Source organism: Phacochoerus africanus, chromosome 11 (assembly GCF_016906955.1).
Source record: "Phacochoerus africanus isolate WHEZ1 chromosome 11, ROS_Pafr_v1, whole genome shotgun sequence".
NCBI lineage: Eukaryota > Metazoa > Chordata > Mammalia > Artiodactyla > Suidae > Phacochoerus > Phacochoerus africanus.
Window position 1 is genome coordinate 113,300,972 of NC_062554.1, and position 16,778 is coordinate 113,317,749.

Consider the following 16,778-nt stretch of genomic DNA (forward strand, 5'->3'; position numbering starts at 1 on the left):
ATGCATAGATTCAGAATGCTTGTTACCCGATTTTTATAGGCATTTTCTTTAAAATAAGCTACTCTTGTGGTTTTGCTTGTTTTGCTTCCTTCCTGAATTTTTAAATCTCTTTAACAGCAACAATAAAAATCTCATTCACAGAAAAACTCCATAGTTTTTGCTGATTATTTTATGAGTTAATCAGTTTTACTTGGCAAAAAGTTTCTTTGGTTTAAGAGTAGAGAATTCCAAAGAGTGAGTAATTAATAACCTAGAATAATTAATAACCTAGGGTTTATAATGATGTTTCCTTTGTTCCACCTACTCCTCCCCCCTAATATCTAATATCTTTTTCTGACCTTTTGTATAGGAATGATTCCACCTAAGCCATTAATGAGAAGAGATCAGGTGGAAGGAACACCGAACAATTCTGAGTCATTTGAGCACATAGCTCGAACTACAAGAGATCATGCTATTTCCCTCTCTGAGCCTCGTGTGATGTGGGGGTCAGATACCTATCCTCACACTGAGCCTCAACAGGCCACTACTCCCAAGGCGACAGAAGAACCTGAGGATGTCAGGTAATTATTTATTAGGAGACCAATAGAATATTGTGGGAAAATGAAAACCGTAGCCTCCTTGCAGATCATTCTGTTTTGGGACTGAGCCACAGATCAGATTTTCTCCATTTAGTATGCCTCATTTCATTTTAGGACATAACATATTTTCTTTTTTTTTTTTTTTTTTACTTTTTTGTATTTATTAGGGCATTTTGTAACAGTACTGTACACTTAATTAAATGATGAAACTGGAGTTCCCGTCGTGGCGCAGTGGCTAACGAATCCGACTAGGAACCATGGGGTTGCGGGTTCGGTCCCTGCCCTTGCTCAGTGGGTTGACGATCCGGCGTTGCCGTGAGCTGTGCTGTAGGTTGCAGACGCGGCTCAGATCCCTTGTTGCTGTGGCTCTGGCGTAGGCCAGTGGCTGCAGCTCCGATTAGACCCCTAGCCTGGGAACCTCCATATGCCTCGGGAGCGGCCCAAAGAAATAGAAAAAAAAAAAAAAAAAAAAAGATAAATGATGAAACTTAGTGGTGGATGTTAAAAATTGGTGAGATTTTACTGTTGGCTAGGTACTGGACATGTATTAAGGCCAAGTTAAAGACAAATATTAATTTACAGAGTTACCCTGAAGTAGCAAACATTTGGTGATTTCTAATAATTTATAACTGTAAAGTTAGAACTTCTGCCCTTTTATGCAGTGCATTTTATGATGTTTTAAATTCTGATTCAGTGGGTAAGGTAGACTACTCTAGTGCACTCCGGTTGTAAGTGGAAATTATTAGTTTTGGTGGATTAAAAATTCACATCAGCATTGTCTGAACTTCTTTTTCTTAAGGAATCAGCTTTATTTGTTTTTTGTATTGTTTTTGTTTTGTTTTGTTTTGTTTGTCTTTAGGGCCACACTTGCAAATGGTGGTTCCCAGGCTAGGGGTCCAATTGGAGCTGTTGCCACCAGCCTTCACCAGGGCCACAGCAACACCAGATCCGAGCTGTGTCTTTGACCTACACCACAGCTCATAGCAACACCGGATCCTTAACCTACTGAGCGAGGCCGAGGATCGAACCCACAACCTCATGGTTCCTAGTCAGATTTGTTTTTGCTGAGCCACGACAGGAACTCCAGCATTATTTGTTTTTAAGTGTATAATGCAATATTGTTAACTGTAAGCGTAATGTTGTACAACGGAACTCTAGAACTTTTTTATCTCGCACAGTTGAAATTTTATACCCATTTAATTGCAACGCATTTCCCCCTTCCTCCCAGTCCCTGGCAGCCAAAATTCTGTTTTTTCGTGGATGAATATGATTACATTATATAGCATATATAAGTGGGATTGTGCAGTGTTTGTCCTTCTGTGACTGCCTTATTTCACTTGGTGTAATGTCTTCATCCATGATGTAGCATATAACACAATTTTTTTTTTGTCTTTTTGTCTTTTTGCCTTTTCTAGGGCTGCTCCTGTGGCATATGGAGGTTCCCAGGCTAGGGGTCCAATTGGAGCTGTAGCCACCGGCCTACGCCAGAGCCACGGCAACTCGGGATCTGAGCCTTGTCTGCGACCTACACCACAGCTCATGGTAACGCCGGATCTTTAACCCACTAAGCAAGGGCAGGGATCGAACCCACAACCTCATGGTTCCTAGTCGGATTCGTTAACCACTGCGCCACGACGGGAACTCCTTTTTTTTTTTTTTGATGCTAAACAGCATTCAGTTGTATGTATATACCACATTTTCTTAACCCATTCATCTGTCAGTGAACATTTAGGTTATTTACATCTCTTGGCTGTTTTGAATAATGTTGCACTAAATTTTTGTAGCAATATAAAGCTCTTTATGATTAGGATCCATTGTTTTGTTCTTAAATTAGAGGAATCACTTTGCTGTACACCTGTATGTGATATTTTGCCTTGATGGTAACATCTTTGAATTTTCATTTTCATAGACCTGAAGCCCCATTGGATCAGGAACAGATAACTGCTGCTTATCCTGTAGAACACAGTCAGTTAGAGGCTCATCCAAAAGCAGACTTCATCAGAGAATCAAGTGAGACAGAAGTTCAAAAGTTTTTAAGCAGATCAGTGGAGGACATTAGACCTCACCATACTGACACAAATAATCAGTCTGCTTGTTTTGATGTATCTGATCGAAAGACTATATCCACTCCTCAAGAAGAGCGAATTTCATCTGGAGAAAGTCAGCCTGCCCGGAAAAGAAGTGTTTCCCATGGATCTAACCATACTCAGAAATCAGAGGAGCAGAGAAACGAACCATCTGCAAGCATTCCTAAAGTAACTGGCAGGTGCCTTGATTCAAAAGAACCAGCAGAAAGGCCAGAGGAAAAACCAAAAAAAGAGGGCTTTATACGCTCTTCTGAAGGACCAAAACCTGAAAAACCATATAAGTCTAAATCAGAAACTCGTTGGGGCCCAAGACCAGGCTCTAACAGAAGAGAAGAAGGTAATGATAGGCCTGTGAGAAGATCAGGTCCTATTAAAAAACCTATACTTAGAGATATGAAAGAAGAACGAGAGCAAAGGAAGGAGAAAGAAGGAGAAAAGGGAGAAAAGGTCACTGAAAAAATTGCAAAACCTGAAAAGACAGAGAAGAAAGAACCTCTTCCTCCTCCCCCACCACCCGTGGCACCAGTTCAGCCACAGTTGGTTCCACCACCACCTCAGCCAGAATCAGAGAAATTTCCTTCAGTGGAAACTTCAACACTGGTGCAAAAGCCACCTCAAGATACTGAAAAGGCTTTGGAACCTGTAAGTAATGTTGAAGTAGAGCCAGCAGCTAAAACTGTAAACCAGCAAACTGTCTCAGCACCAACGGTCAAGGAAGAAAAGCAACCAGAAAAAATCAGCAAAGACCTTGTTACAGAAAGAACTCGACCAGATTCAAGACCAGCGATTAAAAAAGAATCAACTTTACCCCCTAGGACCTATTGGAAAGAAGCAAGAGATAGAGATTGGTTTCCAGATCAAGGATACAGAGGTCGAGGCCGAGGTGAATATTACTCCAGAGGGCGAAGCTATAGAGGCTCTTATGGAGGGCGTGGGCGGGGCGGTAGAGGGCACACTCGAGATTATCCTCAGTATAGAGACAGTAAGCCACGAACAGAGCATGTGCCCCCAGGACCTCTCAGGCAGCGAGAAGAAAGTGAAACACGAAGTGAGAGCTCTGATTTTGAAGTTGTTCCCAAAAGAAGAAGGCAACGTGGCTCAGAGACTGACACAGACAGTGAAGTTCATGAAAGTGCAAGTGACAAGGATAGTTTAAGCAAAGGTAAACTTCCCAAAAGAGAGGAGCGGTCTGAAAACAAAAAACCTATAAAGCCTCAATCTTTCAAGCCTGAAAATCATGTCCGAATAGATAACAGACCTCTAGAAAAACCTTTTGTAAGGGATGATGATAAATCTAAACCAGGCTTCCTTCCTAAAGGAGAACCTACAAGGCGAGGCAGAGGGGGAACATTCAGACGTGGCGGAAGGGATCCTGGAGGTCGCCCGTCACGCCCTTCCACCTTACGAAGACCTGCCTATCGGGACAATCAGTGGAACCCAAGGCAGGCAGAAGTTCCTAAACCAGATGATGGAGAGCCACCAAGAAGACATGAGCAGTTTATTCCTATACCAGCAGATAAACGGCCTCCAAAATTTGAGCGAAAATTTGACCCAGCTAGAGAGAGGCCCCGAAGGCAGCGTCCTACCAGACCTCCAAGGCAAGATAAGCCTCCCCGATTTAGACGGCTAAGGGAGAGGGAGGCTGCTTCCAAAACCAGCGAGGTGGCAGTGCCCACAAATGGTACAGTTAATAATGTAGTTCAAGAACCAGTTAATACTGCTGGGGATATTTCTGGAAATAAGACACCAGACTTATCTAATCAGAACTCTTCAGATCAGGCAAATGAAGAATGGGAAACAGCTTCTGAAAGCAGTGATTTCAATGAGAGGCGCGAAAGGGATGAAAAAAAAAATGCTGATTTGAATGCACAGGTGGTTGTAAAGGCTGGAGAGAATGTTTTACCTCCAAAAAGAGAAATAGCAAAGAGAAGTTTTTCTAGTCAGAGACCTGGCATAGATCGCCAGAATCGGCGTGGCAATAATGGTCCACCCAAATCCGGAAGGAATTTCTCAGGTCCTAGAAATGAAAGGAGAAGTGGCCCACCATCAAAAAGTGGCAAGCGAGGGTGAGTACTTTGTTTTAGATATTATTACTTTTGTACTTTCAGGGAAGCTGAAAGTAGACTTCTTGGTTGAACTGTGCAACCACGTCTGTAGAGGGCCAAGACGTTAACCTCCTGTAATTTTTCCAGTTTTGAAAGTGTAAGGGTGCTTAAGAAAGAGGTTAGTGTGTCTTAGCAGCCTTTGTCTGTTTTTAAATTTCCCAGAAGAGTCTTCTTAGGAATTTTTAGCTTTGGGAAAATCTGTACACCTAGTGTGGGACACATACAGTGTCTTCCATTTGGTAAGTCATACTGGTAAGTAAGCCTGCCTTTCTTGGCTTCGCTTTGGTAGACTGTGGTGTTCACAGGTGTCCTCTGGGACTTACAAATTAATGTTTTAACCTTATACTTTGTCACTCTTATCAGTTTCTAGAGAGTGAATGTTGAAACTTACATAAATTATATTCCCCTCTCACATTGCAAACCTACAATAAATGATACAGCTGAGAGGGCTAGAAAGCAAAGTCCTGCCCAACCACCAAGTCTACTGATAACATAAATACGATGCCACTGTTATTTTTTAAAGATTTGTTAAGAAGAATTTTTCTAACCTATGCTAAACTTGGTCTGTTCTTTTTAAATATTAAAGCGTTTGTATAGTTATTTTTTATATATTTTTTTAGTACTAGATAGCATTATAAAGCATTATTCCTAGTTTTAAATCTAGGCGCTGGTACTTACTGGTTGTATAAACTCTGCTTCCTCACCAGTAAAATGGAGAGAAAGTAATAGTACTTATAAAAAGAGAGTTCCTTGATGACTCAGTGGGTTAAGGATCTGATGTTATTACTGCTGTGGCACAAGGTAGGGAACTTCTGTGTGCTGTGGGTGTGGCCAAAAAGAAAATGCATGAAGATTTAGTGACATGATATTTTTTAATTAGTTAACAACACCTGATATATAGTAAGCAACTATTATGGTGTACCTCGTTTTTTAAAGACCAGATTGCCAAATTTGCAGCCTAAGCTGGTAAGAAATTTATTCAGACAAAATAATATCTTAATCTGTATTGGTTAGTTACTTACACTTAACATTTGAGGTTACTACATTTGTCAGTGAAAATATTTTTACTTTCTGATAATTCAGAAAAACGTCCAGGGACGTGATACTACAAGTTGTGTTTCTTGTATAAATACCTTTGGTTTCTGAAGTGAATGGTTTCCATGTTAAAACTTTTAATATGTATTTTATATATAAATCTGATTGACCTTTTAGAAAGGCTATGCATATTATAAGCATAGAATGCTTTGAAATTTTTTTCATTTGTTTGCCCACTAGTTTATACATTGGACTAGCTTGAATTAAAGAAATTTTCTGCAGTAAACAATGTTGATTAGCTCATTCACAATGTAATGGACACAGTAAGAATAGACATAATAAGTACCTTTAGGGGATAATTAGAATTCTAGAATTTAATTGCTAAAAAGAACTCTAAGGAGCTAGTCTATCTCCTTTATTGGGTAGCTCAGTCTTAATGAAGTTGTACCCAATAAAAGTCATCAAAGCTTGTTGCTTTTCGAGTTTAGTGTCTTCTATCTCATTGTTACTTCTTCTTAGACTAAACTTTAGAATCTGCCACTAAGAGCATTTTTATTTTGTTCAGTTATGTGGAGGTAGTAATATCTCAAATTATTATTTTTGTAGGCCATTTGATGACCAGTCAGCAGGCACAACTGGTGCTGATCCTGTCAATGGCAGCTCTGCACATCACCAGGAAGGAGCACCTAATGGTACAGGACAAAAGAACTCCAAAGATTCTACTGGGAAAAAAAGAGAAGACCCCAAACCAGGCCCTAAAAAACCCAAAGAGAAAGTGGATGCACTCTCACAGTTTGATCTCAACAACTATGCAAGTGCGTCTCAGGTCCCTTTTATCTATGTGTCTGTCTATCTGGCTGTTATATTAAGTAAATACTATAGTTAAAGAACTCACAAACAGTTGGGGAGTTCCGTAGCCTGGGAACCTTCATATGCCTCGGGTGCGGCCCTAAAAAGACAAAAAGACCAAAAAAAAAAAAACCCCAAAACAACAGAGCATTAGACTTCAAGGTAGAGATAGAGGCTGGTTATCAGTCACTGATATAGATTGAATTGAAATAATGCCAGCTTTGACATAGCTTTGAAGTTTAATAAAATTCTTATTAAAGAAGAGTTCCCTCATGGTGCAGTAGGTTAAAGACCTGGGCATTGTCATTGCAGTAGCTGGGGTTGCTGCTATAGTGTGGGCATAATTCTTGGCCAGGGAACTCCACATGCCATAGGCATGACCAAAATAAAATACTTCTCATTAAAGATAATCCACAGAGTTTCACTGTTTTTACTCTTAATACTGTTCTTTCAGTGTTAGAGATGTAGATGAGAATTTTCTTTCATCTAGTTGATACATACTAAATGTTAAATGGGCCTAGGACCTTGGCATTATTATCTCTAGACCAGCTGTTCTCAAAGTGTGGTCCTCAGACCATCAGCACAACCTGGAAATTTGTGAGAAATAAAAATCCTGGGCCCTACCCCAGACCTACTGAATCAGAAACTCTTGGAGTGTGAAGCAGTCTGTCTTTTAACAAGTTCTCCAGATGATTCTGATGCACGCAAACTTTTGCGAACTAATTTTAGATTACTGTTTTAGGATTCACATGAGAAAGAAATCAACTTATCTTGATTGCATGTTTTAAGAATTTTTAGATATTTAGAGCTCTTGTTCTCAGTAAGGAGGATTCTGCACCCCAGGGGACATTTGGCAGCCTCTGTAGACTTGGGTTTTTTGGTGTTTTTGTTTTTTTGTTTTTTTGTCTTTTTAGGGCCACACCCATAGCATATGGAGGTTGCCAGCCTAGGATTCCGGTCGGAGCTATAGCTGCTGGTCCACGCCACGGCCACAGCCATGCAGGATCTGAGCCGTGTATGAGACCTGCACCACAGCTCATGGCATCGCTGCAGCACTGGATCCTTAACCCACTGAGCGAGGCCAGGGATCGAACCCACGTCCTGTCCTCATGGATGCTAGTCGGGTTCACAAACCACTGAGCCATGACAGGAACTCCCCTCTGTTGATATTTTGAGTATCATTACTGGTGGCTGGATACTACTAACATCTTAGTGGGTTTAGGTCAGGGATGCTGCTAAACATCCTGCAGTGCACAGGACAGCCAGCTCAAAATGTTAAGTGCTGAAGTTGAAAAGCTCAAATTTAGAGCGATTTTAAAAAAATCCATAGGAAGTTTGGATGCTAATCGTATTATGATCCATGCGAAGAGTCTATCATCCATCTAAAACACAACAGTTGGAAAATGACAAGATTACAAAAGTCCACAAAACATGGCAAATTTGTCTTCTCAAATATTTGTTTACTAGTTTTTCTTCTTTCAAACAACTTTTGAAGTAGAGATTTTTCCAAAGTATTATATTACTGTATTAAGACATAGTATAAAAAGATAGGGAGTCTCTTATTTGATGGTGAAAATTGAGCTATTTGTTTTGACTTGTTAATTTTAAGAATCTTCTTATCATAAATCTGAAATATTGGGGTTCAGGACATCTTTGAAATCCTTTGAAATTTGCTCATTGAGATGAGCAAATGATGAGCAAATTCTCTGTTTTATACAGTTAATTTCTTAAATGATTTAAAATACAAGTAGAAGTATCATAAATCAGAATCAATTGGTTTTTTCCTTTAAAATCAAATTTTTATTAGAGAAACGATAATAGTAATAGGTTCGTAAAGAGTAAAAGCCAGCTTTAGGATTTATTTTTTGTTTCCCTGTCAGTGTTTCTATAAACGCATATTTTTAGCTATTTAAAAATTGTTCGTAGGTAGATTCCCCATGACGCACTCCATGGTCATATTTTCTTGCAACCTCCTGCAAGTTAATCACCATTCTAAATTGCTATGTAGCATTCCCAAGTAAATAGCTACTTTTATTATGTGTTCCCCAGTGAAAATAAAATGAAAATAATTTATTTGGATTGCCTCACCCTTTTCTCTTTATTGTGTAAACATACCTGCAACCCCAAATCACATCACCTGGACTCTTAACTTTAAGGTATTAGGTAATGGATCTAGATTTCTTATGATTACTGGGATATAGAATTTTTTTTTGGGGGGGGCATCTTTTTAGGGCCACACCTGCGGCATGTGGGTGTTCCCAGGCTAGGGGTCGAATCGGAGCTGTGGCTGCTGGCCTACGCCATAGCCATAACAGCTTGGGATCCAAGCTGAGTCTGTGACCTATACCACAGCTTACAGCAATGCCGGATCCTTAAGCCACTGAGCAAGGCCAGAGATTGAACCCTGAGTCCTCATGGATCCTCGTTGGGTTCGTTACCTCTGAGCCACCACGGGAACGCCTAGAATAATTTTAACAAGATAGCCAGAATAATTGTTAGACAGTGAGTTGAAAGTATATCTTGAATTATTCTTCTGCTAAGTTATTATGATCTATGCCACTACATTCACATGGAACTTTTATGTATATTTCTTGTTTTTAATAGCTAGACATTGTAGACAGTGGTCTACATAAGATAGAGGCACTGGAGTTGCCATCGTGGTGCAGTGGTTAATGAATCTGACTAGGAACCATGAGGTTTCAGGTTTGATCCCTGGCCTTGCTCAGTGTGTTAAGGATCCGGCGTTGCCGTGAGCTGTGGTATAGGTTGCAGACGCGGCTCGGATCCCGGGTTGCTGTGCCTCTGGTGTAGGCCGGTAGCTACAGCTCCGATTAGACCCCTAGCCTGGGAACCTCCATATGCCTCGGGAGCAGCCCAAGAATAGGCAAAAAGCCAAAAAGCAAAAAAAAAAAAAAAAAAAAAAAAAAAGACAGAGGCACTAAGACTCATTAGGCCAGCTTAGTTCTTAAGAATAGGAGGGATTGGAGTTCCCATCGTGGCGCAGTGGTTAACGAATCCGACCAGGAACCATGAGGTTGCGGGTTCGGTCCCTGCCCTTGCTCAGTGGGTTAACGATCCGGTGTTGCCATGAGCTGTGGTGTAGGTTGCAGACGCGGCTCGGATCCCTTGTTGGTGTGGCTCTGGCATAGGCCGGTGGCTACAGCTCTGATTTGACCCCTAGCCTGGGAACCTCCATATGCCGCGGGAGCGGCCCAAGAAATAGCAACAACAACAACAACAAAAAAGACAAAAGACAAAAAAAAAAAAGAGAATAGGAGGGATTGAAGAGTGAAATGATTTGACCAAGATAATTTGATTTTTTTTTTTTTTAAAGGCGTTACTGCTACATTGCTTGAGGAAAAAAAAATATGTCATTTAAAGTAGATAGTTTTAGGACTTTCATTTTTAACCTGTTTATGAAATCTTTTCATAAATATATGAAATCTTCAAATGTTACTAGTGGTTCTCCCTTTTTCTTTTTTCCTTTTTTGGCTGCCATGTGTCATACAGAGTTCCCAGGCCAGGGATCACATCCAGTTATGACCTACCCACAGCTAGAGCAATGCCAGATCCTTTAACCCACTGTGCCAGGCTGGGGATCAAATCTGAGTCCTAGGGCTGCAGAGATGCCCCTGATCCTGTTGTGCCATAGCAGGAACTCCTGTTGTTCATTTTATGGTGTGAAAAATGAGTTATTGTATGAGTTATAAGAAGTAGATCTTTGTCTTTTTTTCTTGTATTTATTTAATCACTACTGGACTAAACATGTCTATCTTTTCATTTGAAAAAAAAAAAAAAAATTTAAATATTTTTCTGTACCCATAGGTGTTGTTATAATTGATGACCATCCTGAAGTAACGGTAGTTGAAGATCCTCAGTCAAATTTAAATGATGATGGTTTTACCGAAGTGGTATCCAAAAAACAACAAAAACGTTTACAGGATGAGGAACGCCGAAAGAAGGAAGAACAAATCATACAGGTTTGGTGTTTCAATTTGTTGCTAGTTATTTAGATTGTTGACCAGGATATATTAGGAAATGGTCAAGCTTTCTGTCTACCTAAAAGGTCAAGGCTGTATTTATTATTCAAGTGTTGAGAATGACCTCACTTTTACAAATTTAAGCTCTTTAACCAGAATTGAGGTAAATTTTAAATAGAATACAATCACTGTAGCTCACAATTTGCCTTAGAGAGGACCATCTTTATTTCAAAACTTATGTAATTTGCCCACCTTATTGCATTGCAGAGTTAATTTTAAATTATCTTGGAAATCGAATGAATACACCTGCCATAATATCTAATAACTTGAAGGTTCTTGACCTATACAGGTTTCTGTTGTAATCTAAATTAGTTCATTTAAATACATAGTATGGATCACAATAAGTTAATTCATTTAAGTCAACCCAAACACCCATTTTGCTAATTGCTAACACAGTACAAAAATAGAGCACATGGGTCATAGTGATAGAGAGCCCTAATAGAAGGCTTAAAAACAGGGAACACTAAAAATCCTATGTGGGTGGGATTTTTAAGTTTAATTGAATAATCCTTGGGACTAGAGTTTATTTACTTATTAAAGGAAGGTACCTTAGTGCCTATATCCTGTGTAGCATAATGCCCAGCAACACTCCCAGAATTAGTGTTTCTGTAGCAAACAGGAGTTGAATGAAATCAGTAACTTTTTGTCAGGTGGGGTCGGGTTTTGCTGCCAAGTGATTTAGTGTTGAATTTTTTTTTTAATGTTTTTTATTTTTTCCAATATAGTTGGTTTATAGTGTTCTGTCAATTGTACTTCCTTAATTTTTTGAATTTCAGAATTATGGAAAAAGATTGTGGACCTATAGATCAAGAATGTATAATACATATTTGTCTTTTTTTTTTTTCCCAAATAGCATCTTGGCTTCTTATAATTAAAATCTCATTTAGCAACCTTGACATTTTTATTCTGTCGGGGACTTATTTTGAAAAGTAAAAGTGCTAAATTAATATGTAGCTTTGTTGGAACTTCCATTCATGAACCATTATTTTCAGCTTTGTTATTGACCAAAAAAAAAAAAAAAATGATTCCTGCCAACTCTTTAAGGTTTGGAATAAAAAGAATGCAAGTGAAAAAGGAAGAAGTCAGACTTCCAAGCTCCCGCCAAGATTTGCCAAAAAACAGGCTACGGGGACCCAGCAAGCACAGCCTCCAGCCTCTGCTCTGGTCTCAGCTCCCGGTCCAGGTTCAACCTCAGCTCCTGTTCCAGCCACAACTTCAGCTCTAGTTCTAGCCTCAGCCCCAGCCCCAGTTCTAGCATCATCCTCGGCTCCAGTTTCAGCCCCACCTGCAGTTCCAATCTTAACCTCCACCTCTGCTGCCCTTCCAACATTAGCCTCTGCCTCAGCTCCAGTTCCAGCCCCAGCCTCCACCTCAGCTACAGCCACAGCCTCTTCTTCAGTTCCAGCTCCAACCCCAATCCTTGCCTCAGTTTCCACATCAGCTTCTGTCCCCATCCTTACCTCAGCCTCAATTCCCAGCCTTGCTTCAGCCCTAGCACCAGCTTCAGTTCCATCTCCAGCTGTCTCAGCCCCAACTGTCCCCACATCAACCCCAGCTGCCCCCGCCTCAGCCTCCACTACCCCTGCCTCACTCCCAGCCCCAACCCCAACCCCAGCCCCAGCTCCAGCAGCAGCCCCAACCCCTGCCTCCACCCTAGTCCAAGTCCCAGCACTTGCCCCAGCTCCAGCCTCCACTGCCCCAGGCCAGACTCAGGGACAGATTCACAAAACAGTCCAGAGTCCACTGCAGACTACAACACAGTCTTCAAAACAGCCACCTCCTTCAATTAGACTACCTTCAGCTCAGACACCTAATGGCACAGATTATGTAGCCACAGGAAAATCCATCCAGAGCTCACAGTCACATGGCACTCTTAAGACTGAATTATGGGATAACAAAGTGGCCCCACAAGCTGTACTGAATGACATCTCTAAGAAATGTAAGTATGCAGCAAAAAGTGAGGGTTGGGGAATGGTATGGGAATTTGGGGTTTGTTTTCAGTTTTATTTATATACTCATTATGTTCTTTTGTAGTAATCTTTTCCTAGCTTCCTTCTTAAAGCACTTGTTTTTAAGACAATTGTGTTATACTTTTAACAGACATATTTTATGGGCACAACTTTGTGTTGATAAAACAATGTACAATGCTTTAGGGGGAGTTATGTTTATTTTGTCATGTGAGAATTTCTAAGTAACTATGTGAAAAGTCAGTTTTTTTATTGTATGCTGCCATTAAAAGGCAGGCTTAAATGGATTAAAGATTATTAGCTTCTAAGTTTTAACGGTCACATTTCCTATGGCTTCTTCCTTTCAGTAGGTCCCATTAGTCCACCACAGCCACCTTCAGTCAGTGCATGGAATAAGCCCCTAACATCATTTGGATCAGCTGCTTCATCAGAGGTAGGAATAGACTTAATGGCTTTTGTGGGGTTCCTGTGGCAGTTTCCTTTAAAACAGTTTCTCAAACTTTGGCATGCCTAAGAATCACCTGGAGAGCTGCTGCTGCTGCTTCTTCTTTTCAGGGCCGCACCCAAGGCATATATGGAGGTTCCCAGACTTAGGGGGTGATATCAGAGCTGCAGCTGCTGGCCTGCACCACAGCCACAGCAATGCCAGATCCGAGCCACATCTGTGACCTACACCACAACTGACATCAACGCTAGATCCTTAACCCACTGAGCGAGGCCAAGGATCGAACCTGCATCCTTGTGGATACCAGTCAGATTCATTTCTGCTGGGCCATGATGGGAACTCCCTGGAGAGCTTATTAAAGTACATTTCTGGGACCCATGCTCAAGAGTTTCTGATTCATTAGGTCTGGGTTGAGACCGGAATACATTTCTAGTAAGTTCCCAAGTGATGCTAATCATACTGAATCTCAATAGTTATAAGCTGCTTTTCACCTTTAGACATATTAAGCTTAACATTTTAAAAACTGTACTTTTAAGAAAAAAGTCCCTGTGATACAGAGAATATAAGTGCAATTACTATTTTCTGGACTGTTCTACTATATATTTAATATGGTATGAATGTTTGAATAATTAGTATAACTTAGGAGCAGAGTTTACAGGAATTGTACTAACATAATTTCTCAAATGTGTAGTTTTGGTAAATAACTGTTTAGACCAGCAATTCTTTTTTTTTTTTTTTGTCTTTTTGCTATTTCTTGGGCCGCTCCTGCGGCATATGGGAGGTTCCCAAGCTAGGGGTCTAATCGGAGTTGTAACTGCCAGCCTACGCCAGAGCCACAGCAACTCAGGGATCTGAGCCATGTCTGCGACCTACACCACAGCTCACGGCAACGCCAGATCCTTAACCCACTGAGCAAGGCCAGGGGTCGAATCCGCAACCTCATGGTTCCTAGTCGGATTCATTAACCACTGCGCCACGACGGGAATTCCCTAGACCAGCAATTCTTCATTGAACAAAAAAAATTTATTGAGCACTTGCAATGTATCAGGCACTGTTCTAACTTGTGGCCTTACCAAAGGGGGGTGGTGGTATAAAAACAGAATAAAATCCCTGCACTCGTGGGGCTTCCATTGCAGTGGGAAGAACCAACAATAAATAACACGATGTATTAAATGGTGGTCAGTGCTGAGGAGAAAAGCAAAGTAAGGAGGGTGTATAAGGAAATTCCCAGGGATCAAGGTGGCGGAGGAGTAAGATGTGGCACTTACTTTCTCCCACAAACACATAAAAAAAAACCATCTAAGTATAGAATGATTGCACAGAACATCTACTGAATGCTGGCAGGAGACCTTAAACCTCCAAAAACGGCAAGAAATCCTCCACGTAATGGCTAGAACAAAAGGAAAAAAAGAGAGAAAGAAAATTCCCAAGGGATGGGAGACAATTTAAAATAAGGCAGCCAGGAAAGGCTACTTAGGTGACATTTGAAACACTTGGAGGAGGTAAGAGAGCATGCTGTTTAGTTATCTTAGAAAAAGCGAGTTCCTTGGTACAGAGAATAGCAAATACAAAAGCCTCGAGACAGAGCATGGCTGGTGTGTTTGAAGAACATCAGGGAGGTCTATGGCTAAACTGAAGTAAGGGATAAAATTGGAAAGATAGTAGATGGGGGATATGTTAGGGCCTTTGGGAGAGATAGAAAGGCAATAGATGGTTTTGAGAAAAAGATGGGATCTGACTTTTAAAAGACTACTGTTAAGTAGTCTGCTGAGAACAGTCTGGGGGGAGAGAGTCAACATTAGGATGGTGTTGTAGTAATCAAATGATGATAACTTAAACCAGACCAGGGAAGTGACATTAAAAGAGGTGAGAAATGGTTGGGCTCTGGGGTATTTGAAGATAGAACCCACAGATTCACTGATGGATTAAATGTATGTTGGAAGGAGGTGTCAGAGTTATCTCCAAAGCTTTTGACTCGAGCAGCAAGAGAGGGATAGTTTCCCATCAGTTAAGATTGGGAGGATATAAAATGAATCATCATTGGGGAAGAAGAAAAGGGAGTTCAGTTTGGAACTTTGTTAGATTTAAGATGTATATTACATACCTAAGTGGAAATGTGTCAAGTAGGTAGTTGGATATAAGAATTTGTAGTTCAGAGAAGATGGTCTCGTTCGGCAGTATGAATTAAAAAATCATTGGGTGATGCTTAAAGTGATGAGGTTGAAAGAGATCAGCAAGGGAGAATGAGTTATAAGAGTACTCAGGAAAGAGAAGAGAATTAAAAGAAAAAAAGAGGAAAAAAATTCTTAGATTTGAGAGATGGAGAAGCTAAATGATGGGAAAAGTATCCTGGAATCCCAAGTGAAAGATAAGTTTAAAGAAAGAAGGATAAATCAAGTTGTCAAATGCTGCTGGAAGGTCAAATAAAACAGATCCCGAGCATTGACAGCTGGCATTAACAGCTGGAGGTTGCTGGAGACTTTAACAAGAATAATGTTGGAGCAGCAGGTGCCAAAGTGTGAATAAGAGAAAATGGGAGAAAAGATGGGTACATTTACCCCTTTCTATCCAAGGGTTTTTTGTTTTGGTTTGGTTTGGGTTTTTTTTTGGGGGGGGGGGGTCCTTTTTAGTGCAGCACCTGAGGCATATGGAAGTTCCCAGGCTAGGGGTTGAATCAGAGCTGTAACCGCGAGCCTGTACCACAGCCACAGCAATGCCAGAGCTGAGCTGCATCTTCGACCTACTGCACAGTGGCAATGCCAGATCCTTGACCCACTGAGCAAGGCCAGGGATCAAACTCAAGTCCTCATGGATACTAGTCAGGTTCATTACTGCTGAGCCACTATGGGAACTACATCCAAGGAGGTTTGAGTCCCCCCCATGGATACTAAACTCCAAGGATGCTCAAGTCTCTTATACAATGATACAGTATTTTGCATATGATCATCTCTAGATTACAATTCCTAATACAATGTAAGTGTTAGGTAAATACTTGCTGGTATGCAGCAAATTCAAGTTTTGCTTTTGGGGACTTTCTGGAATTTTTTTTTTTTTTTTTTTCATTTTAATACAGGGGTGGTAGAGCCCATGGATGATGAATGAAGGAGGGCCAACTAACTCTATAGCAGACCTAGAGAAGTTGTGCTGTAAAGGGGAAGCTGAGAAATGTAGATGAAGATATAGTTGAGATATCTACCCCTGGGAAGTCTTTCCACTATCCTTATACCCCTAGTTCAGCTTTTTGACTTGGGTCTAGAGTAGTCCTCATCATCTGTTTTGATTTTTAAAGTTCTATAGAGAACTCTTTGTACAAGTAGAATTAAGAGTCACTGGATTCTATATTTAAGATCCTCAGTTTAGGAGTTCCTGTTGTGGCTCCATAGGTTAAGAACCCAGTGTCGTGTCCCTGAGGATGCGGGTTTGATCCCTGGCCTCACTCAGTGGGTTAAGGATCCGGTGGTGCCACATCGTAGCATAAGTCGCAATATGGCTGGAATGCAGTGTTGCTGTGGCCGTGATGTAGGCAGGCAGTTGCACCTCTGATTCAGCCCCTAGCCTGGGAACTTCCGAATGCGGCAGGTGTGGCCATAAAAAGGGGAGAAAAAAATATATATCCTCAGTTTAATCATTTTTCTTCTGTTGACATTATAATTAATTAGCATTTCTTATACA

The 16,778-nt window shown here is 40.7% G+C and overlaps 1 protein-coding gene across 18 annotated transcripts in view; it reads left to right on the forward strand.

Annotated features, from left to right (window-relative positions):
- The window catches only part of PRRC2C (proline rich coiled-coil 2C), a 95,629-nt gene that overhangs the window by 50,151 nt on the left and 28,700 nt on the right, over nucleotides 1-16,778 (forward strand). For 17 of the 18 annotated variants that reach the window (XM_047754015.1, XM_047754013.1, XM_047754024.1 and 14 more), the window contains exons 15-20: nucleotides 350-560; nucleotides 2,488-4,731; nucleotides 6,412-6,620; nucleotides 10,480-10,634; nucleotides 11,739-12,633; nucleotides 13,009-13,094. In XM_047754015.1, coding sequence (XP_047609971.1) covers nucleotides 350-560; nucleotides 2,488-4,731; nucleotides 6,412-6,620; nucleotides 10,480-10,634; nucleotides 11,739-12,633; nucleotides 13,009-13,094 — 3,800 coding nt within the window. The remainder of the gene's footprint in view (nucleotides 1-349; nucleotides 561-2,487; nucleotides 4,732-6,411; nucleotides 6,621-10,479; nucleotides 10,635-11,738; nucleotides 12,634-13,008; nucleotides 13,095-16,778) is intronic. The other variant, XM_047754014.1, reaches the window with a different exon arrangement.